Here is a 25,158-nt window from a genome sequence, read left to right as displayed (position 1 = left end):
TTGTAAACTACCCGAAGTGGGAGTCTACAAAGTGCTGTCTCTCGCTGTCTCATGCTGAAAATCGCTGCACTTTTTTTTTTTTTTCTGCCAAACACACACGTAGACATAAACACCATGGGTGCTCCCTCTTTTCTGCCTCTCTCTCTCTCTCTCTCTCTCTCTCTCTCTCTTCATTTCCTTCGTAACCAACACACACTCCTACACACACAAACTTTCAAAGTCACACTTCTCAAGCACCTACTCTTGGGGAATGAGTGTAGATGAAAAAAACATGCGGCTCTCCACTCTGTGTGAAAGCCTGACAGATGTCCGTGTGTGTGTGTGTGTGTGTGTGTGTTATTAAAATGTATTATCCACACACTAGTACACATTTTGAAAGAATGATTCAACATCTTTATGCTTTGGTACAATTAGCTTTGCATTGGAAATTCAGTGGATAACCAAAATTCTGTGCACCCAATAACAGATGAAGATATTTAAAGGTATAAAATGTAGAAATTCTTCATTAAGATGTCTGTTAACTACTCGACCTACGTTATTATTTTATTGACCTGATGATCTCAAATGTTTCCAACAACGTTCAAACCCAGAAGATCGTGATTATTCATTGTTGTTTGCTGCGTAACCTGAGTCAAACTTGAATTGATTACCTCATCTCTGAACATAATTTTCGCCTGAGTCACATCAGGGAGATTTTCATTATTAATGGTGGTGAAGACAACAACCCTTATGATCCCACACTGCTTCACAACGTCATCAGGTCTTTTGCTATTGTTTTGATTGAGAGACTTAGCAACCGACATTAGATATTGTCTGTTCAATGCAAAAAATAACTCTTTACCACTTGAGTTTAAGATTCATTTACATTTAATTTTGATATTATTATGTGAAATGTTTCTGTTGAATCGTTGCATCAGGTGAGGATGTGTGACTTTATTCAGTACATGAAGAACACACCAGCTCTATCTGTGGCAGCTTTTCTCCAGAACAAGCATGTTCTGTGAGCCTGTACAATAAACAGCGTAGGGTAATTTTCTTCCAGTCTTGGATCAAGCTCAGACGAAAGCATACACAAACTGTCTCTGTCTCTTCCTTTCCCCACGGTGTGACAGAGCCAAATGCTGACTCTGTCAGTAATCAGTCATTGGCCGCGCAGGGTCCCCGGCCAGCAGCTTCTCTGCTGTGGAATTCATCAGCACATGGAACCAAGGGCAGCACTTAGGGGAGTTATCAGCCGCGCCAGACAGCTGGCCATGTCTGCCCGTGCTATTAGCGCACATGTGAACATGCACGTGCACATGCAAACACATAAGCATGCTCTAAGAATCTCTTTATCTCACATTTAGAGTGAAGAAGGGGGAAACCATGAGTACGGTGATGGTGAAAATACACAAATAATAGTAGAAGATATTTATAAAACACGGGGACAGGTGCATCCAGCAGCTTCACAAAAATGTGTCTGAGTTGTTTTTAACCACTTCAACACTCTCACAATAATTGAACACAATGCCCGACCACCACACACACATACGTACGTCCACACTATAATTGCCAGCAAGGTCTTATTCTTCCTCCATTTTTGCTCACGCCCGTTGGTTGGTTCCAGGGGCACTGACCCTCCTCCTGCTCCTTTGAGCCACTATTCCCACAACAGTGAAGCTCAGTGTACGTAGTCCTCTGGAGGAACAAGGGCAAAGGAGTGGTACAGAAAGATGGGAGGGGGGTAGATTAAGAGATGAGGAGGGTGCGGAGGGTGAAGAGAGAAAGAAAGGAAGAGAGCACAAGACGATGAAGAGCGGAAGAAGGGGAAGGGAGAGCAAAGAGAGAGAGAGGAAGGGCAGGGAGTGTGTGCGTGTTAGTGTGAGCCTGTGTGTACACTGATGAAATCTGCCGTCCTCAGCAGCCTCCCGTTAAAAGAAATCGGATTAGCTCTCCTCCAGGGGAGAACCTTCAGGAATGCAGATGACGGATTGCAGCGCACAGGTTTCTCCCCTGGTCTCTAAGAGGGCTTCATGCACACACACATACATATCCACGTACACAAGCATGCACGCATACAACCACACACATACACACCATCGCCAGACAAAGGACTCAGTTTTCTGCTCACTCCTTTCCTCTCCAAAGGGCATTTCTTCATTTCCTCTCATTCATAAAAACATGATTGTACGTGATTGAAATGGAGAAGGAGGCGTCCTCGATACTAATTCACTTTGTCCTATTGACTAAGATTTTCCTCACATTGGCTTTGTCACTTGTCAGTTTTTCCAATTTGGAACGAGTTGATCTTGATTTGATTTAATTTATCACAAACAAAAAGCATCAGGGGCCAAATCATGTTACTCCCCAAGTACAATGAAGGTACAGCGAATTATCCTGCTGACATTGGTGCAAGAACATATCGACAGAGACAAACAGTGCGGACCAGCTCAGGGTAACACACAGGACTCAACAGCACAAGGCAGACCAGTGAACATGTATATGTCCTATGCATGTATATATATATATATATATATAACCTATCAATATATATGTGCCATTTAGAAAATATTAATCTTACCTTATACTTTAAATGTTGTGATTGAAATTAGAGCCCGATCATTATATAGATATCAAAATATCCATATTAACTTATTACTGATATCTTTATTGATTTGTATGTTGCTCAATATGTAACACATGACAACTTTCTATCTGTCATCCCTCGTGAACAGAGACATATTTCAGAATCCTCAAATTTTCTAATAAATTTAGAAGTTAACGTGAAAATATGGTAGCTTTTCACTGTGGTCTTAGACTTCTGAACCCCATTGTATCAGCTGATAGATGGTTATTGGAATATTTTACTGAAATGAGTTAAAAGAAAAATTGATTTATTTAATGAGAAGAAAAATATTGATATTTAATGAACAACATTTTCTGCCGTGTCACAATTTCATTGGTAGCAGTTTAATCTGCTTTTCATATTTACTTTTTATCCAACTCTCTAATGATGTGTTCTTCTCTTCCAGACTGGCATGGCGTTAACATACGATCCCACTGCAATGCAGAATGGGTAAGAGCATGATGGTGAATCCATCCCCGGCACCGTCCACCACACTCACCTCTTGACTCCATACCAGTGTCATGCATGAAGATGAATGTAGTGTCGGCACTTTGTTACTGTTTGATTAAGGAAATCTATATGGACTTGAAATATCAGTTTTCATTGGTGGGGTCGGGTGAGGAATTGCAGTGGGCGGCTAAGAGAGCCTGTGTGTGTTTTCATGTGTCTTAACGTATGCGTGTGTGTTCCTGTGTCTTTATGTCATGACTTAATGGTGCTGTGGAAATAAACGACCCGGCAGCGTGTTTTATTTTTCCCCACAGTACTGAGGCAGGAAGGAGAGTGCCGAGGCTCCCCCTCCGTCTCCCTGTGGCCTCAGTCGTTCACAGGAAGCTCCTCACTTCCCACTTCTTAAACCACTTATCCCCCAGTGACTCGGAGTCAACCTCAAACCCCCCCCCCCACCCATAAAACTGGATGAATAGCATCACTCATTACACACAAACCGCCATGTAAAAGCCTGCTTTGCTGCAAATCCGCCAAATTATATTCCCACAGATATTAACAGGAAGGGAAAGAAATGATTCACTCTTAATACATTCAACCTAAAGTTTAGCATAATGATCGTGTCGCAGAGAGAAAGGGGAAATAGGGTGAATTAAGTAGCAAAGAAAGTAAAAGTATTCAACTTTATTCAAACATTAACACAAAGAAATATGGTGATTCAGCTTGCGAGAATTGTAGAATTATATGATTTAGTTTAAACTAAGCCGTAAATTCTAAAGCAAAAACTTCACTTCACTTCACTGTGCTTACTGATACATCAAAAAATTAAATTGCATATTGTATAAGTGAATGTAAAATATAATTATAATGTAAATCACCCACTCTTAATGGATATATATATATATATATTATATTATATTGTGGGCTGAATTTAAATGCTCTAGATTCTATTAATGTCTGAAAATATTTAGATATATATCTTATGAATGAACTATAATTAAAACAATAAGATAAATTCAAACAGACGGACGTGGAATTTGTTGCTTTTGTAAACATCACAAACAGAGTGAAATGAAAATCCCTTGTCTCCCTCTGCTGTAAAGTTCTGAAAATGTCCTCAGGTCAAAAAACAACCTTTTCATGAGCTTTTATTTTACAAATGAGAAAAGTCAGTCAGTGTATAAAATGATAAACTAATGTTAAGAATGTTTACTGAGCTCCGGCTGTCCAGGACTTCCAACCAAACATTAGGGGTGAAATCAATTGTGATACAACATTGAACAGCTGATTCTGTACGATCAAATCCAGTGTAGTTTCCCAAAGCCGAGTACATGTCTCATATCCTCGGCCAGTAATATGATCTTCAGCTCAGGTGACAGAGACTATTGGGATCTCAGCAACATTCAGTTGCTATAAATTTTCAGCAATAAGATTAAGCAGCGCAGCCGACGACTCACTTCTCCGCAGCTCTTGTCAAACCTCGGCTTCTTCTAATGCATCGAGTTCTCTCCAACTCTGCGAAACAGGCGTGCTACTTAAGCCGCCCGGTGCACGGTGTCGCCTCGGCACTGGAACATTTGAGGGAAAGAAATACAAACAACCTCCCACTTTATACGATGATAAAACCAGACTTTTCAATTGAGAACGCTATGAGACACGTCATGAAACTTTTATGTGGAGTCTTATATATATATATATATATATATATATATATATATATATATATATATATATATATATATATATATATATATATATATATATATATATATATATATATATATATACGGCCAAGTGTTTGCTCCGAGCAATCTATAGGATGAGTCCAGTGTGTGTGTGTGTGTGTGTTAGAGTTTGCAAAGTATTTGTCTTGATTATACAGACAGAGAAACATTTGTACACTTAAATATGTGACAGTTAATAACTCAGTTTGTAAAGGTAAAGTAAGGTAACAAAATATAAAACTTATATTACGCTCTGTATACTTCATCTGGGTTTGACACTTATTCTGCTGTTTACTTTCCTCTCTCCCTCTCTACTCCTCTTTTTATCCTTACACCCACCCCCCCTTCCTCCCTCCCTCTCTCTATCTCTTCTCAGGTTCTACTCCTCGCCTTACAGCATCGCCACCAACCGCATGATCGCACAGACCTCCATCACGCCCTTCATCGCTGCTTCCCCCGTTTCCACATATCAGGTGGGCCATAATGCACTGCATTATGGATAGACTTGTGTGTACGTGTAATCGGAGGGTTTACTTTGTGGAAGGAAGAGAGGGGGTGGGCTGCGAAACAGCGTGAGGCTGTCTCCTCTTCTCTCATCGTCTCCTCGCCACTCCAGCTGTGCTCGATGACATCTGTTTCGTAGGCGGCAAACACAACAGGCATCAGAAAACAAGCAACGAAAAAAAGGGATAAGGAAAAAAGGCTGACAGGGTAGAAAAAAGAAAATCACCCATCAAGAATGAATGTGTCTTGGAAACACAAACACTTTTTTCCCTCTCCCTGTTTTTCTCCCTGAAATCTTTTGTGCTCCTTCTGCTGATAATGCCTTGAAAGAATTTGTTTTAATTTTATTTTATTTTTTGCCAACCTCGATACGATCGCTTCCTCTTCCCAAAGTGAATTTCCACGTTCCTCGCGGCTGTGATCTGCGTAATGAAACAGAACAGGACAGGGAACGTGAAAATTGAGATGTCAAGAGCGTTACCCGCTTTACGTTGCCGCGCATTTCACGCGGCACCCTTTGCCAAACATCTAAACATCAAGAGGCGCTGCCACCGTGGCCTCTCGCTCAGACGCTATCGTTTAACATCGGCTGTGTTTGGCATGCAGAGACAGCGAGATGAAGGGTAGATGAGAAGGTAGAAGGGACAGATGGAGAGAAAGACAACTAGGGAGATGAGGGAGATGAGGGAGTGATGGTGATAGCTGTGGCTCGGGTGGGGGGGTGTTGCTGAAGGTTGCTGCGCCCCGTCTTTGAGGCGCGCTTGATTAAAACTCTGGTGCAGTACCTGCGGTGGAGGGTTAGGGGGAAAGGAGGAGGAGGGAGAAAAGTGGGCCAAGGCGCATCTCTAATCCTCTCTCGGAAGGCTTCCCAAATTGATTTATCAAAAACAATGGCCGGGCTTTTGAGGAATATTAATCCTCACAGTTTCAATATCGGGCAGCTCTGCCGCCGCTTCCTGTAATATTGCCCTTCAGCCAGTCACGGCGCGAAGGTGAGTCCTTCATCTTCTGTTCAAGTACAAAGGCGCTGAGGAAAAAGAAAAAGGGAAGACAAGACAGACGGTCCAGACAAAAGGAAATCACTTTCTTTTATGATGGAAACTATTACCTTTGTCATGAAAATCTCAAGGTGCATAGAAATCACTGTATATGTCATTTATACTTTTATGTTTATGGCGAGTGGATATTTTCTTTTGAGCTTCTATTTTAACGGCATTGATTTATCAAATGTGGAAATGACCCATGCCAGCGGCAGGGTTACGGTGTTCTTTGGAGCCTGGCTCCGGTGAGGAGCTTGAATCACGATTGGCTTCGTTTCCCGGAAATTCAGCTTTGATCATCCGCATGACAGGATCCAGTCTAGGCCAGATCACCACCAAGATCTCAGCAAGTGCTGCCAGCCAGCCGCGGCCTGGTTTACATCACCGGCTCTGCAGGCTGGCTCACTGGGCACTAAATACAGTATGTGACTGTGACTGGCTGGGTGGGTGGATGTGTGGCTGCAGGCTGTTTTAAATGGTAACACAAGCAGTGAGGTTCAGCCAGAGGTAGCTCCTGAGGTCAGTCACACTGAACCTGCTGTAGATGTGGAATAATTGTTACCTTACTAACTGTTGTAATGTAGAATAAACAAACTCACTCCGTCATCGATGTTTTTGGGTCCAAAGTCTCGAGTTAATCAAGAGGAGATGAAATCAAGTTGTCATCTGCAAGAAAGTTGGCATGAACCGTCTCTGAATACAAAAGGAAACATAACAGATGACAGATCCGTGGTTCATTTTTAATTTTTTCGGAATTTTTCCTTCAATGTTTTTATGTTTTGAGTCAAGGCCCAATTTCAGTCCCAAGCCAAATAAAATCCATCTTATGACATAATGTTACAAAACATCATTTGTTACACGTCGCACATTCTCACAAGATCAAGATCTATGTCATGTGTGCGAGCAGCTTATTATGACCCATACTCACATTTATTCCTCGCTGACCTCTAGTGGCTGCTGCAATCATGACACATAGGAGGAAGAAAGGTGGAAAGATGGACAGAGTCTTCGATATGAGGTGGATGGGCATCTTTACGTACTGTAACCATGACGATCAACGTCGCAAAGCTGTAGGGGGGCGCTGTTTCGGTTGATGTGCTGATGGCTGGCATCAGAGAATCGGGATGGATGGAGGTTTTTAGATGTGTATCTGAATCGACTGACCTGTTCTTGACTTGTGTAAACAAATCTTAAATCCGGCAGAATATCCCCGAGCAGACGGGGATAACCAGTCATCAGAGACAGTTTGTGATTGCTTACATCTTTATTGAGTCAGTAGTTGCACGTCCGCTGCTGTTTATGTGCTTTAAACTTGCTATTAATTACTCATTAATTATTCATTTGATCTGACGAGATTTTCGTTCACAGATTATTTAATATCGGTTTTGAGGCATGTCGGGCGGTGCCATGAATATCTGGTAGGTCGTTGTGGAAATGGGAAAAAAAACAGATAAGCAGAGACACGTCGTCAACTCGCATCGTGAATCTGAAATAATCTTTTATTTAAAAAATGTATCAAATCTTTAAACCAGCCACACGACCAGAGGAAGGAGGGAAAACATGACCTGTTCAATTTGCCAAATGAGTTTGGGTTTAATACAAAACTAAATGTGATGTGCAAATATTTTACCACTATTTTTCCATCTCCTTTCATCTGGAACGGCCCAAATGTGCCCAGTGTAAAGGAGCCTTTGTGTAAATCTCCAGACTCCTGCTCGCCACACTCCTATTAAATAAATCGCATGATGGTCATGCAGCATCCTGGTTAGAGAATGCTGAAGTTAAGTGAATGAAGATAAGCCTCCTCTGTGTCCCTCTGCTGTCCCGCTCAGCTGCGGGAGAACAAATATTGCCTTGTACAAACAAACGGACTTGGCTTGACGTTATGGGATCTGACGCTTGTTTAGGTGTGGATCCAGATCACGCGTTTGGGTTGGCTCAGAGGATTGATTGCTCTTATAGCAAATGAATCCATGTTTGTCTTTGTTTAATCTAATCGTTTTACCAGGATCAGCGGCCAGCCTGCGTGTTTGTCTGCTACAAGCTGTCTAATTCCTCTCTGCAGCCCATTGGAAAGCTGTGTTTGTTCCCTCGTCCCTCCAGTCTCTTGATCATGGCCTCTGTCACTGTTTCACCATCGCTTTTACTTCCTCCTGCACACCTGTGAATGTACATGTCGGTATTTCATTTCCTTTAGCTTTGTATGTTTTCTATTCACCTTTTATTTATTGATAAATAATTATCCAGCAGGAACTTGTCTGTCTTGTCTAGTGGACGGTCCAGAGTTTTCGAAGCCCTGAGCATTAACCCTCTCCTGTGTTGCTATATACAAACACTTTATCTTAATCATGCTGAAAGGAAGTGATAAAGAATCCATGTTTTACTGTTCAGTTTTGAAAAGACAGACTTTTAATTTGATAGAACTGAAACACATCTCAGCGTGACCAGTGAATCCTGTCTGTAAAAGTGGAGACATCGTGACCTGAGGACTTTCAAAATGTATTAACAAGGCAAAATTCTTTCAAGATAAGAATTGAAAGACCGTCTGTGATATGTTAACTTTTCATTTTCAGCATCGAAACCACTTTAATGTTTAAAATGTTTTGTGAAAGTGTAACTGTTCCACATGGCAAATATATGAAAATATGGAAATTACTGACTTCCATAACACAAGGCTACTCTGAAAAAGATATGTAAAACGTTTTTAAGGAAAAGAAATACATAATTTTATTGTAATATTTTTAACTGAAGACATTTTGTGGCTGTAACATTATCTGGATTATAAATTATTCCGCTGGAAATCATAGTTTTAATATTATTATAATTATAATAAAGTGAAGTTGCCTAATTTATCGGCTCTATGTGCACAAGTTCTAGTGTTAAATAATGAGGCAGGAGAGACATTTGCTGCCTCCAGACAATTCTTTATGCAAGTCTTTGGCTCAGCTTAATCTGTGTAAAGTTCAGACGTTGTGCTGCATTAAAAACGCCGCAATCATTTTGAAAAAGTATTCGAACATATTGTGAATATTTGAACAGCGTTTATATCTTAATGTGGGATTGATAATACATGAATCTGGCAAAAAATAAAAAAAACTGAGGAGAATTTATGTTGTTACCATAATATTACATTTTATGTGTTTGTCCTCAGGTCCAGAGTACGTCATGGATGCCTCATCAACAATATGTTATGCAACCTACAGTAAGTAGTCTACCATTCACCATGTAGTAGCTCGCCCTGATTCCCCTTTGGGACCCAGCTTCATTGAAAATCTATGTTTCTCCATTCTGCCCAGGGTTGTTAAAAGGATTTAAAAGGGATTCTTCTTTAAGTTTGTGCTGAATAGTTCACAAGATGTTAGATTTCATTATGTGGATGCAGATTAGAGGGCGGACCCACAAGATTTTTATTTATTTTATTTGACATATTCTCAGTTTACCCCAGAAACTTATTTGGACACATTTAGGGAACTGACATCTATGAGTGTTTGTTATTTGCTGCAGCTTGATTCAATTTTAGTGAACTGTTGAGTTTTGGTGGAAATATATATATATATACTCTCTACTGAGTGACATCTTAGTTTGTATATGTAGTTATAGTTTATATTTAGAGGAACATGATTCTTCAGAAAAGTAACAGGGAAATCATTTTAAAACACATTCCTCCTCTGTTACAAGTGTTGAGGCTAAACTAAATTGCACACATGCACCACATATAAACTTATGATAGCTAAATGATTGCACTACTTTTGTCCTGTGATTACAATACAGAGCTCCAAAAAACCAAATTGTTCCACTTGTTTCCATCTTCCCTAAATACACAATAATATTGAGGTGATTTTTTTGGGGGGGCTGTTGGAAGTTTATAGGTGTCGGTTGTGCCAGGAAGCCATTCAGCATCATTAACCAGACCGCCACACAACACAGACAGGCTGCAGACTGTTGCTCTGGGTTACCAGGCGAGACAGGCGGAAAAAAGAATGAACAGTAATTAGATTTAGCTCACCAAGTCTGCGCCAGTGAGGTAGTTGCATTGCATCCGACAGTATTCAGTCATCTTCTGTTGAAGAGTGCAGAGCGTTCACTTTCTGCGAGTCCCAAAAAAAATCCTGTTTTTCTAGGTCACAGAGTCTGTAAATGAATTATTTAATATTATAATCACTGACAAAAATCATATTTTCCATTTATCAGAGAAAATTCACTTTAGATGTGATTTGATGGATGTTTTTCTTTTCCAATCCAAACGTTGAATATGTTTTGGAAAACTTTAAGCAGCCCTGCGTGCTTTTATGGTTTCAGATCAATATTTTTCTGTAATGTACCTACAGCATTGCATGGAATATTTCCCAGATCTGTCTCCCTAATGTTAAAGCAAAAAATAAGCATTTGTACTTAAGCAAATTGTTTTAAGGTTTAGCTTTAATTGATCCTAGCACCATAAATGTTCTCATTTTGTTGCTTAGAGGTTTTAAATCGCTCTGCCAGAGGCTTTAATGTTTGCTTGAGGCTTTTTGTGGCCCCTGAAGCACATTCAGTGTACTTTGTTCTCTGCTCTCACTTCATTCACTGAACGAGGCTCGGACCCAGTCGAGGTCTCCTGTATTTGATTTTTTTACAGTCTCACTCCATCACAGAGGGAAGGATTTCTTAATAAACGACTGATAGTCTGCAAAAGAATTCATTCACACAGTTAGTTGCTGCAGAAATGACTTGGCTTCATTGTATAACAAGCATGTCAATATTATACTGCGGTTATAATTTTATTGATGCAGCAAGTTACTTTCTCTTTGAAAAATAAATTACCACCCTGAGGGTAACCTGAGGTTTTATTTATTTTTTTCTGCTAAAGTTACCTCTAATGAATCATTCTGCATAATTTAAATCATGCTTTAGTATCAAAGTTCACTATTCTCTTCTAATGAGCAGATGAATATGCATGCAGGTGAATTATGAGTTATGACCCGCAATGTTTTAGAAATTAATTAAGATATATGGTGCTTAGAAACACACAACTGAAGATATAACACACAGTATAAACAGACTGTAAATAACCTGAAAGCCTCATAATAATATATTTTAAAAATGTTTATTTCTATGAAATATTTCTTGATTATTTATTGATCTACAATTGATCCATTGTCAGTTTCAAAAAGGTATCATGAAGCAGTTTCTTATAAATAATTATAGCTATAAAATTTGAAGGCAAATGTTGGGGATAAAAGAAAAAATAGGTTTTAAGTGATAAATATATTCTGATGTAGATGTTAATTTCCATCCATCCCTCCATTATCTATACGGCGTATCCTCTGAGGGTCGCAGGGAGAGCTGGAGCCAATCACAGCTGACATTCACGCTCACACCTTTGGTCAATTTAGAATCTCCAGTCAACCAAACCCCAGTCTACACGTGTTTGGACTGTGGGAGGAAGCAGACACACGTGTGCCGACCACCTCACCAACATTCCACCCTTAGACTTTTAAAGGCTCTCTGAAAATAAAATGAATTGACATTTTCTTTAAGCTCATGCTGTTGCTGCTTTAAAGCGCAAAGTTATGTTTGCTTCAAGCAATCCATGAAAGTGTCGATAACACAGTCGGGCTCAGTCAACAGGACGACTGTTTGTGAGTGCCTGCGACCGAACACATTGGGAAACACTGGACTCAGCAGCCGATGGCCCAGCACTCACTGGAGGAGTACTCAACCAGCCGCAGGGCTCCCCACTGTGGCCATTTACCACTCGCTCCTACCCATCTCACTTCCAGCCCCGCTGTGGGACAGTGAACATGTAATCTGGTCGCAGTACGCCACCAGACAGTCCCAAACACACACACACACACTCACGCTACACCCAGCCCTGCCTCTCCCTCTCCCGCCAGTGTTGTACACATTTTTCAATCAGGGCAGCACTTTCCTGGTGTCGCTACCTGTTGTGACAGTGAGGATGTCATGGGAGTTAATTTGTGTAATTGTTTTAAGTGAATATGCAGAATCTGTAGGCGAGGACAAGATTTGGGGGCTGGAAGCCTCCTGGTTCCCTTTCATTTAGTTTTTTTGGGAGCAAGAGAGGAAGAACACATTGACCGTGATGCACCAGCTATCGACTTTTTAATTTCTCTGCATTCATGTGCAGATAGCTGTTGATAGAGATTAGTTTAAATGCCATCTGGAATAATACACAGAGAAAAAGTATAATTGCTTGTTTTGTGTGAGGAGAAACGTCCGATAAAAGAAACTACTCGGACTGTAAACAGCGTACGGCAAATTATGGGCTGGATTGTAGTTTGTGTCACTGCTCTGTATGTTGTTGTATTTATTGTCATGTGTGTGGTCGATACTGGTCATTCTCAACCAGCTTGACGACTCCAGCCTCCTGTCATGAGGCCTCTTGAAACGGTTGGCATTAGCCACTAGCTCGTAGCCACACTGTACTGTGGTGTATTTCGCATCATGCCTTCATGCCAGCAGTAGCCACGTGGCTGTATCCGTCCCCGTGGCCCTGTCTCTATTGTGTTCTTTGTCACCAAACGGCTGCTCGGCACTAACCCCAGCTGTCGCAGCCATCAATGGATCATAGCTACCAATCTGTCTCCCTTCATGATCCGTGCTTATATCTGCTACCAGCCACATACACAGCAGACCGCCCCTTACACTCACACAGCCTGCCACCGGCTCACTGAATCACATCGAATTAGCCAAGCGTGTTAGCTTCAAGAGCCCCGGGAGCTACTCAAAGCATTAAAAACCAATTGATTGTGCTGCAATTTGGCGGCTACCGCCACATGCCTCGTGTTGGGGCCAGTGGAGCGTTGTGCAATGGCGCTCCTGTTGTCCGAGCAATATGGAGGCGGTCAAGCGTGGTGCGAGAAGAGGTCACAGCTAGCCATTCAGACTGTGTAGAACAGAGGAGAACGTGGTTGTGTCCGAAATCTTGTTGAACTTCGTATTATGTGTTAAAAAAAACGTATGGATTATATCTGAGGTTCTTTTCAGCCCACGACCTCCAAAATAATCATGCTAGAGACGCGGAACCCTCATTATCCCAAAAGATATTGATTTGAGCAAGTTCACATGTTGCAATGTTTCCTGTGGTGCTGCAGAGTGATCTGCTGTAGCTGAAGCTGTCACATGGAGACGAAGACAGAAGTATTTTAACTTTTATAACAGTTATGGTTAAACCATTTTGAATTGTATTGAATTGGACTACTTAGTCCGCTAGAAAAAGTTCATACCGTGACCTGTACGCTACAATTAAACATGCTGGATTTCATATATTTGAAAAAATAATTCTTTACTCCTCAGGGGTGTTGGAACATTATGATTCATAAGTGTACGAAGTACGACTTAAGTAAGTGGGAGAGATTTTTGATAAACATTTGAAACTGGTTAAAACTGGTTATACATATTAAAAACTCTAGTGCAGCTACAACACAGATATCTACACAGTCACTCTGTTCTGGGGCAATAAACGCTCTTCTAAGCTCCAGGAAGTGACAACAAAAGTTTCTCATTGCTGTTTAGCCGACTACCTGTTCTACGTCACACGCTAAGTAGCTGCAAGGCGACGCCTCCTACAACCTTTGCGCCACTGCACTCCCAAAGTTTCCATATATGCTGCATGAGAGGCGTCCAGCTGAATTTCAGGGTGTGATTACCCTTTGACTCGCCCCCTGTTTGGTTGCTTATTTTTAAAGTGTAGCTAGATCTTCCTGGCGTACCAACCTTTACGTTAACAACCTGGACGAGAGTTTGTTTATTGCACATTAAGCAGAGCATTACTGTATGAAACGCTTTGGCAAAGGTGTTTATTTTCTTTTGACTAGATTAAGTTTGACAAGTTTGCCAGCTCGAAACCCAACCTAATCCCGTGGAGGAGCCTGAACTTTGTTAGCCGTGAGAGGAAGGGGGCGGTTTTCAAATTTTTGTTTATCCCCAATTAATGGGTTAGATGCACTCTGTGTGAAACTTGATAGAAAGTGACAGTGTTTTTAAAGTGGACAGCGAAATTAGGTTTCTGTCTGTACTCCCAACCGCTTTCCTCCTTTCTTTCCCCCCCCGACTTGTCATCCCTCTCTCCTCTCCTCGCCCGCTGCCTCTCAGATCTCCTAATACTGTGCTCTGTTTGGCAGTTAGGCGCGAGATGTCAGAGCAGCATGACCGCTCGCCTTCTCGCACTTTGTCTGTCGGCCGGCGCAACACAAGTCAGCGGACCTCGGAGAAGTGAAAACTGAAAGATGCCGAGGGCCCCTGAAAGACAAATACTGCACAGACTCACAACTGCATGAACACACACCATGCATTGTTTGAGTGCGGAAACACGTTCTTATTCTTAATGATAAATCTAACTTATGTGCAGATCATCAATCACACACGCAGACGCTCAAATTCACTTCCCGCTGCCAGAAAGTGTCGGAGTAGCTGCAGTGCCAGTCAAGCGCAGCATTGCTGTCTTTCCCCTTGACTTATCCCTCCCCTTTTTTTTTTCCCTCCCAATTTTCCTCTCTGTGAACTGTATGTGCTTCAAGTATGTATTTTCTGGAGTGCACTGGCCCTTACACACTGAAGGTGAATTATTGAATTCCTCACCGTTGCACCCCGGCCAGCGTCTCCCTGAGCTCTCTGGCTTTGAATAGAGGCTCGCCGGGCCTCTTAGAATTGAAGCATAACTATCTGCCGTGATCGGACGGGGGTGAACCGGTGCAGTGTGTGATACCCATCTCTCCGCTTGACATTAAAAACGCTCTGCGGATTCAGAGCGAGAACATTATGTCGCTCTCATGGATTTGACTGGCGAGGCAGAATTTGAGACAGGGCTACAGTTGTCCTTGAGTTGCTCTGACTGCTCTTTTGCTCCTCTCTCTGTCTTTTCATCCCATCCTTTCCCCTCTCTTCTCTCTCTCTCTCTGTACACCTCCCTCTCATTTCTCCCCCTCCTCCCCTCTCTGTCTACTTTGCCCTTTCAGAGTAAAACAGAATCTTTTTTTATTTTGCCGTGCAGATGCCAGCCGAAATTGCCTGTTCAGGGTTAAAGTTTCATACATAAAGGAGAGATATTGTCGGAGTGCCACAGGGTGACTGACAGAGAGATGGAGCGGCTGCATTTTCGCTATAAGCTTTTGGATATTACCTTGAGAAAATCCAAATCGCAGTGGCAGCAAAAAATGTATTTCGAGACAAAAGCCGATACGCTCGGTTGGACAAGCTTTATTAACTGGCTTTGTTTTCTAATTGGATTTCTAATCTTTTTTACTTTTGTAAATGGAGTAAAAATTCTGGAGAGATCCTCGTGTGTGAAATGATCCATTTGTCTACACGAGTCTGTCAGAGAGCGGCTGATAAACAAGCGCAGTCCGAGCGTGGAGAGGAATGGACCTCCCATGAAGACATGACAAATACTGTTACATGCTTCATCTAGCGTCTTATCCTCTCTCGTAGACACAGATAAATACACACACGTACACACACACTATAAATCTATTCTAGTTTTGCGTCACCCTCAACTTTGTGGTTCCTTTTTTACCATTACCTCATTACGACAAGCATTTAATCATCTTAAACACTTTCAATAGTGATTATATAAGTAATTTTATCTCTTTTTCTCAAAGACAGAAACCCTTTTCAGACAAGAAGTCCAGAAAATGTTTTCCAAGTTTGCATATGAAGTACGCAGCAGGAGATAGTGTGTTCACAACAAAGGGGAAATGGAAGACTCTGGGGAGGGGAGCTCTTGAGTTGACATACCTGCTGTGAACAATCTCAATCATATGCAATCAAAACATATGTCCCTTTATTTTTTAATCTTGAACTAAGTCTATCACTCGAAATGTAAAGTTTCTGTGGAACAACATTTTACAGTAATTCCATCTTTATCCTCTGTGAGGACAGACAAATGAATCAATACGTGGAAGGAGGCTGATCCATCATCCGTCTCATTTTCACGTCATGGTGGAAGACAAATAGATGCGCAGCAGATAAGCATATTTGCCAGAGGTGAGAAATCCTTCATCAGTTTCAGGCTCCATATGTTAATCTGTTAACGTACATCGCCCACAGCCCCCTCAGCTGCCTCATTGTCACCGTGATGATTCTCTTTCCCCTGTAGGTTTGTCTCGCATTTGTAATTAAGCTTTTTCAAAACCCTCAGAAAATGAGATTCTCAAATTACAGTTCGATGGCGAAGGCCGAGATAAGCTCGTGTCTGCATCACTGTCCACTTGTGAAGCCTCATTCATCGTCAGTCATCAGTGTGTAGTGATATTTCTCTGCTTCTTCAGCTGGGTAAAATTAGCTTTGCACCTTCCTAGTTATGGTGTATTGTGTTTGAAGCCGTTTTCACACATGAACTTTGGACAATTGGGGTCAGACAAGGTCACAACAGGAATAACGACGGTAAGCGTTGGCGTCTGGGTTGAGCAGAAGGAGGGGGGACATGAAATTCTGAGGAAATCAAGGGTTTTCATTTACTGCACATTGACACCAGTGCCAACCCTTTTCACCCAAAGCTCTCAGATCTCTCTGTCTCATCCTGAGATATTTGCATTCTTTTATTTCTTCTCACTTTTGCGTCCATTGCTTGTTAGAAACGCCATCAACACGCCCACTGGCTCACATTCACCCACTGTATTCTTTGGTGGGAACAGTTATGGAAAACGTCTGGAGCAACTGACTCGGACGTTTGCATTCTCAAATTTCAGGAAAATGTCTGGAGTTCAGTGCATGTCTGAAAGCAGCTCGGGCCCAAAGAGGGATTCATGCTGTGGATTAGAGTTAAAGACTCAGGATGCTGGCTCCCCTCTCTGGGCTTACCCGAATAGAAAGGTGCCGGGGGGGCACCTGGAAACTGTGGTCTAACTTGAGGGAGGCGACGGCAAAGCTATGGGCAGCTACTGTGAAGTTATAACAAAGCACTTACTCAGATCAATACAAGCAGAGAAACACACACATTCAGATTGCACAAGAATATATGAATAAAGATATTCACGTAACAGCTACACTCATAAAATATATTCAATAACTAGAAACTATTCTATTGTCACAGTTTCATTACCTACACTATATACGCCACAGTCTGGGAGGCCTGCAGTACAAGGCTTCATGGCTGCATGTAGTTACAAGTCAATCATCTGCAGATGTTTTGTAACACCAGGATCTCCACACCAGCAACCGCTGACTGAACAAGCTTAGCCTCTCTGCGTGTGTCACGATGTAGTTCTGGGGATTTGGCAGAATGACACCGGGCCTGGAACACCTCTGCAAGTGTCCTGCAGGGTGCACGTCACATTTTAACACACACTACCACACACCGCCATGGGTATCCAAACCACAGAGGCTCACATGCAGAGAAATCAACTGTCAAATAAAGCGAGGGTCCACTTTCATGTAAGGAAACAGGGACACAGCTGCCCCCCTCGCTTTTGTCTTTTTACCCCCCAACCTTTACATTTCACCTGTCACTTCACCATTTCACTTCACAAAATGTAATTACTCTGTTGCGCAGCAGACTTTCAGAGATTAGTGATAGATTTTTACAATAGTGCACTACAGTGTCTTCCAAGAACCAGATGTGTACAAGCGAGCAGTGAAACTTTAGGGCTTGTGACGGGAGGAATCAGCGTTTGAGCTCCTCTTTGTGGCCTCGGGCTGTTTTCACTTACAGCGAGGGCACTGCCACCGCCTGAAGGTAGCGATATATTAACTCTGGTTTGAAGCAACAGTGTGGGGAGGCAATAATGTTGGATATTATTACCTGCAGCAGTAATGTAGATGAGCAAAATGGCGAGCTGTGGGGAGGCTCTGGTCTGGCTTTTTGATGCTGATGCACAGTTTTCAGCCAATATGATCGGGAGCTGCTGCAGCAGATATTACATAAAATTCTTTCTCGAGTTTCATTTTAATTTACGTTTTAAAGATAATACTTCTTTACATGTTTAATTACTCTAAAAAAAAGGTTATTCTGTCCAAAATTAACAGTATGTTCCCTCAACTGCTTCACAAAGTAGATATTATATATATAAATAGCATAGTATAATTATAATATATCAAAATAATACATCATTTTGCATTTCTTTCTCACACATAGTTTTACAGCAATATTTAAACTTTGCAAAACTTTATGAGGCCTGAATAAGTTCCTGCCTCTCATATCATACTATCACGGTCCCCCAGCAAAATTCTAGTTGTTTGAGAAACTAAATATATCTGCAGCTTGATTATTTCAGTTTTTTATCCTAGTTTGCATTTCTGCTTCTAAAATTCACTGGGATGTGCTGCACATTTGAATTAATATAATAAAACCTGATGAAATGCAATGATTTTTAAGTATCCAGAAATATATACAGAGCTTAATATTAACTCCATGTCAAAACAAAAGAGAAACACCATTCATACATTAATGTATAGTCCAGTAGTATAATAGATATAATAAATACTCACAGTCCATTTTTCTCTGCATAATGAGTGGTTTCAGTACTTTTGTAATACGAGTACTTTTGATGAAATCATTAAATTCAGGACCTTTAGTTTTCATGGTCTTTTTAACTCAATGGTACTAATCGCTCTGGTAAAGGATCTCGACTCTTCTTGCACCTCTGGTAACCAAACTGTCTGAGTCTATTCCATGAAGAGAGAGACAGGAACATTAACCACCTGCAGCCAGTGAGGAGAAGCTCCAGCTTTGCTGATCAGACGATTAAAAACACTCACCACCGAGTGACATTTCTGTTTGTCCCACCTATTTTACAGTTGCTGTTTCGTTTCAGCAAATCTCCTGATATCAGCTGATACAGATCAATGTTGCATCAGCTGAAGCGTCACTATTAACCCTGTAATGAGCGGCCATTAAAAAACACTGCCGGCTGTAAGATTTTTACAGGATCTCTTATTTACTGTACATTGTCTCAGGTCGTAGAGTGCATATCAACGTCTTTAACAACGAGGGGGCAGATATCATCTGTCCTCCGGCCAGAGCAGGATCAATACCAGCTTAAGCAAGATGGGGTTTTTTTTTACAGCCACACACACTCGTACACAAACACACTCACGCACCAAAATGTCATTTCATACATATATTTTGAACAGATTCGTCTGCGGCATCGATTATTCTTCTCTTTCTCACACACACACGCACACAGACACAAACACGCACACGGAGGACAAATCAAAAACATATATTGTCTATTTGTGTCAGTCTCTTTCTCATTTTCCTTCCTCTTTAGTCAGTGGGCAGACAGACATAACACACACACACACACACACACACACACACACACACACACAATAAAACCCCCTCTCTCACAGACACTCAGTCTCACAAACACAGAAAATCGAAATCACAAATCGGCTTAACTCTCCCTGACACGTCTGTGAATTAAGCCTTTCCGTTGCTCTCCCTTTCCCATTATAAAAGGCATTGTCAGAGGCTGAATCAGTAACAGGTAGCCCACAGCCCGACTGCTTTCCTCCCACTCCTCTCTTTCGTTTTCCTTCCCTCTTCCTCACCTTCTCTCTTTTTTCTTCCCTTTCTTCCTTTGTCTTTTCTCGCTCCCTCCCCGTGAGTCCCCTCTCTTTAATTGTCCCTCCTGCCCCCCCCCCCGTCGTCTCTCCTCGCTCTCGTCTTCCTCATGACCTCCATCAGCTCTCTCCTTAATCATCTCTCCCCTGTCCACACAGTCTCTCTCTCTCTCTCTCTCTCTCTCTCTCTCTCTCTCCTATTTTCTCCATCCATCGCAGCCTGTGATGGAACCAGACTGAGTGCTAATTATTTCCATTTTGTGCAAGTTTGCTCTTCTACTTCACTAGATTTCATGATGGGAAAGAGTTTTGACTCCATTTCTTTGACATCTATCGTTTGGACTTACTGTACTTTACTGTTTCAGAAATGCAGATGATCAGTTTAATAAAATATGATGCTTTTTTTATACGATAAACACCATGTGAAGTTGTTCAATTTATAGCGACTAGCAGCGACAACCTCAAAATACTCACATTCAGGCATGAATAAAAAAGCAATCATGTATAATAACATAGCAATGGCAGGGGCCAATCTGCCTGCATATTCAGCCCTTATACTCACTAGTAGAGTTTTACTTGACACAATTACACTTTATTTAAATAAATACAGGATCTGTATGAGGTTGCAGAGGCCATACTAAGTAGTTTGACTAAATCAGGCTGCGGCACTTTGTGTAAATCTGTTGGAACATCTGTAGTATGAACAGAAAAAGTGATGAAAACAATTTCAAGAATAGAGTCAAATTTATTTTTTATACGATGTGGAGTTTTAACTCTGGGAAGGATCGCGTGAAGTTTGCGTATGGAGTGGGAGAGGGAGGGAGACGGGGGAGGACAGGAGGGAGGAGAGAGAGTTATCTGTGCTGTGAATGCAGGGAGTCGACAGGCAGAGCGATTCTGACAGGCTGCGTCCGCACAGTTTGTTCTCCAACAGGCCCACACAGAGTCACCAGTGGGGCACGCACACACGCAAAACATACACCATTAGAGAGTCACGCTCATATACCCACACAAGCACTTTCACACTCGTGCACGAATGCTGTAACACACAGTGTGTTGCAGGCTCACCCACAAACACACTAACACACACACACACACACACACACAGAGTGAGAAGAGAGAGGAGCCGGCGCAGAGGAAACAGGCTTGGTTTTTAATGCGTTCCTCCCGAGGCTTCAGTGCCAGGGAAATGGAGCTATCATGACAAGGGATGAAAGAGCAACAATGGTTTCATCACTTTCCCTCATGTTCCACTGCACCGTGAAAAAACAGGCTTCCAGCATTCTCGTCCGGCCGCCAGGGAAAACACGCCGTACGTTACGCCCTGAGGGGAGGCCAGAGAGAGAGAGTGGGTGGGTGTGTGAGATAGAGTGAGAGAGAGACAGAGTGTGTGAGAGAGATAGAGAGAGAGTGTGTGTGAGAGAGAGAGAGCTTCCTGGTTCAACAATCAATAAACCTCACAAACTCATATAGTTGATAATCAGCAGCAGATATTGATCGCTGTGACGGACCAAAGACAATAGCGAGCATTGATCCTGTGTGCTGTTGCCGTTTATTGACAATGTCCATGTGTTGTCCTCATGTCAACCCTCGTCTCAGCCACACCTCCATCTTCCTCTTTATATTTTATACTTGTCTTTGATGATTTTATCCCTGCTTACTTTCTCTCAGCCAGCAGCTTCCTGCGTCACCTCCATTAACCCCGAACGCCACCGCAGGTTTCCCTTACACCTCATCTCTCGTCTATATGCTCTTATACACACTTCATGTCACTTGTGAAGTCAGTTCGCTTGTTGACTGACTCTTATGTTTGCTTTGCTGTGGCCGTCCAAGAAAAGTTGATTCGAGGGCAACTGGACTTTGTTGTCGACGAGTTAAAATGTTTGAGCTCTCATCCAAGAAGCTTCTTCAGTCACTCGGCTTAGTTTAACTTTAGCCTGACCTACATGGATGTCGGGGGTATGATATGTTACAGTTTCACTAGAAACTAGAATGGCACCGCCTGATGCCTGATCCAGATCTGCACCACCCCTGCACAAACTTTCATGGAGTAGAATTTCCGTAATCCTGCCAAATAACAAACAAAGACGAAAACATAATAAACAAATAAAACAAAAATTCACACAAATATATAGAATTTGAATTAAGAAATGTGTAAAATTAAATGAAAATGAATGTGCACGCCTGCGTTCCTCTCACCTTCTCCCCTTCTTCTCCACCAGGGTGCAGTGATCACGCCAGCCATGGACCACACTATGTCCATGCAGCCTGCCAGCATGATGGGTCCTCTCGCCCAGCAGATGAACCATCTGTCCCTGGGCACTACAGGAAGTGTGAGTACTCCTCACCGTGCTGCAATGAACCACTCACAGTACACAAACATCCAAACACAAGCCCGTCTGGTTTTACATCCTCCAACTCCTGTCCTCAAACTTCACGCTACAATTAGTCCAGGCAGTAAAGGACTTTATATTTAATAGCAAGAATTCCTCGACAGGTTCTGTTATATTGTAATATTTGAAAGAATTAGGTCTCTTTTGATTAAACTAGATGTCATTCATGTCATTTTGCATCATTGTAGCCCTGAATACAACAGTTTACACAGCATCACTGAGCGTTTGTGTGATCTGTGTATATACCTACCTATAAGCCCACTAGCCAGTTGTATAATGAGCCACTTTCAGACTTGCACTGAACTCTGGACGATTTCCCTGAAATTTCCCAGAGGGGCTGTATGTGAGAACGCAAACGTCAGTTGCTTCGTACATTTTCCAGTGAATTCCCTTGTAAAATATCCGGAAAACATCCAAGTGGGAAAATGTCCTGAAAATTCACAGCGAGCAAGTGGGCGTGTTGGTTTCTAACATGTCACAGACTGAATGTTCTTCACATGTGAAAGGTGCAGAAAATGTTCAGACCCATTTTTTTCTCACCAGCATGGTTCAGAACTACAAGTCAATTTAAACATGGACTCTCGCTCCTTTGCTGTTATTATTTTCAACTATAAAAATATTTAATATCTGGGTACACCCACTCAAGAAATAAAAGCAGTCTGTGTCTTTTACACTGTTGGTTTTTGTTAAAGCAGCGGCCAGTGGAGACCTTTTATCTCTGAGAAACAAACGTTCATTTAGTCCAGGAACAAAGTACACGCCGAGTAATGGCTGATTTTCTACATTTCCCTTCCAAGCGAGCCAAACCTTCTTAGTCTGTCGCCACATGTGCTCTGCCATGGAGCTGCCGTATCATTTGTTTTACGCTGCATGCATCCGCTGCCAGACATTGAGAGAGCATACTTCCTCCCTGATCTTCCACATTAAACAGATTTCCTGCGAAGCTTAGCGGTGGGACGGGGCCCTCAGTTCTCTGCCGTCCTCACTTTCACCCTCTAATTTCTGTTTCTTTCTCACACTCTCTGTCTCCCTCGCTCTCTAAATCACACGTCAAGTCTATCACTCCGTCAGTTTTCCTTATTCCACACACGAGCAAGCCAGCGGTCACCGGCCCCTAGACCCGGGAACCCACCCGCCCCGCCCCCATCCCCTCTTTCAGGATCAAGTCGACTTAGAGGTGTCACACAGTTCTGAAGCCCGACTTCCTGCCCTAACCCCGCTGCCCGGGGGCAAGCAAGCCGGCAGCTTTGCTCCGGCACTACGTTTGATCTCTCCCTGTGTGTTTGTGCGAGCGTGCGTGAATGAAACAGTGCCGTATTGTACAGTTACCCATGTGTTTCCAGGTGAGCTGTCAGCGACTGTGACGCCATGTTGGCTCTGTCAGGAATGCCCCCTCCCTAATCTGCCCCAGCTGTGCTAACAACCAGGATTAGAGACAGGCTAATCTATGATGATGGCTTCTGATGTTTGATGGCTTGTATTATAGGAGAAAGTGGGTTAAGGCGCTCTCTCTTATTTTTTTCCTCTCTGCCTCGCCCCCCTTTTCTGCCTGCTTAGCTTTCCCGAGGCAATGTGCTGTGTATCATAACTTTTCAATTGCTGCACACACGTTATGCCAGACTTGATCATCCTTGGGAATTGAGACATGTTTCCTATGATGTTAATTCTAAAGCCAGATGTGGAAGCCCTTTCACACATCCTGGTTGAGAAAGTGAAGCGAGAGGTAAGAAACCAGCGTCTGTAACTAACTGTGTAGTAAACTGGACTTGACATATTCTTAGAGCACATTCCTCAAGTGTGCACATGTGAAGTTGTTTTGATCGCCCCCGCCGGTCACGTGACTTAACCTTCGCCGCAGAAGCTTCCTGCACCTGCCACGAGCAGCGTCTCCAAAGTCAACAACTTAACACAACAGCCCTGTGGCCACTGAGGAGAAGCCACACCTCAGAAATACTCTTGGCCGTTCCACGACTCTGCGGCTGTTTGTGTTTGGCTGTGGCTTTCTTCTTCCTCTCTCAACCGGGAACCAAATGTTCCCGGTCCGCCCAGGCAGCGACGCTGGTGCGGTGACCGTAGCTTTCCGAGAAAGTGCGTGTTATTTTGCGTCGGTCGCGAGCACGGATCGGCAACAGAGGGTGTGGCGAGGAGGAAGAATGGATTGGTGCCAGTTTGATGGTCACTGCTTTGGAATTCAGCTGCTTCATCTGTCGTCACCCGGCTCAGTCTGTGTGTGCTGAACGACTTGATTACTGAATGTTAAAGAACCTCAGGCTCCCTGTTTATGGATGCCACACATAAACATGCCATCCAGGCTCCTCGCTGATTTATTTCACCGTGTTTGGTACATATTGCTCCGTTACTGATTTATTTACTATCTTACAGCTCTCGCCATTTAACAGGACTGCCGTGCCTTGTGTTCTCACTTTCCCGTTACTTGTTGTGCATGAGTTGGATGCTCCCTCGCTCTGTTTGTCACTTTAGTCTGTGTATGTACGTACTGTATGTCAGTGTGTGCGCTAGTGTGTGAGCGACATAGTGTTTGACATGACAAGAGGTGACCTTCCCTCTGTGTTCTCCATCCTATTCCTGTCATGCCATGTAGAACCCAGGCCTCCGTTGTCATGGTGACAGCGGTGATTGACAGCTTCTGTGTCCCTGGAAGACAGATTTGTGTGAAGCGCTTGCCTCTATTATCCGGGCGGATTCCCTTGGTTTTCTGTTGGGGGGGAAGTGGAACTGTAGCGTGTTATTCTACATTTCCCTAAATGTGCACGGCTAAATTTAACCTGTACTCGCTCGTGGAAGTTGACGGGCTTGTGCTCTCTTCCGTTGCAGCTTCACATTCGAGAAGTAACACACGTTGACACCTGGCTGATGCCGAATACCTTGAAAGTAGTTGTTGAGCGAGGAAAAACCTTTTGTGGCATTTTTATATATTA

General features: G+C 42.6%; 1 protein-coding gene across 2 annotated transcripts in view; it reads left to right on the top strand.

Annotated features, from left to right (window-relative positions):
- The window catches only part of rbms3 (RNA binding motif, single stranded interacting protein), a 239,469-nt gene that overhangs the window by 208,344 nt on the left and 5,967 nt on the right, over positions 1–25,158 (top strand). For both annotated transcript variants that reach the window (XM_069516825.1, XM_069516826.1), the window contains 4 exons: positions 3,012–3,055; positions 5,153–5,249; positions 9,472–9,522; positions 22,049–22,159. In XM_069516825.1, coding sequence (XP_069372926.1) covers positions 3,012–3,055; positions 5,153–5,249; positions 9,472–9,522; positions 22,049–22,159 — 303 coding nt within the window. The remainder of the gene's footprint in view (positions 1–3,011; positions 3,056–5,152; positions 5,250–9,471; positions 9,523–22,048; positions 22,160–25,158) is intronic.

Source organism: Paralichthys olivaceus, chromosome 20, assembly GCF_024713975.1.
Source record: "Paralichthys olivaceus isolate ysfri-2021 chromosome 20, ASM2471397v2, whole genome shotgun sequence".
Classification (NCBI taxonomy): domain Eukaryota; kingdom Metazoa; phylum Chordata; class Actinopteri; order Pleuronectiformes; family Paralichthyidae; genus Paralichthys; species Paralichthys olivaceus.
This window is presented reverse-complemented; position numbering and strand designations above follow the sequence as displayed.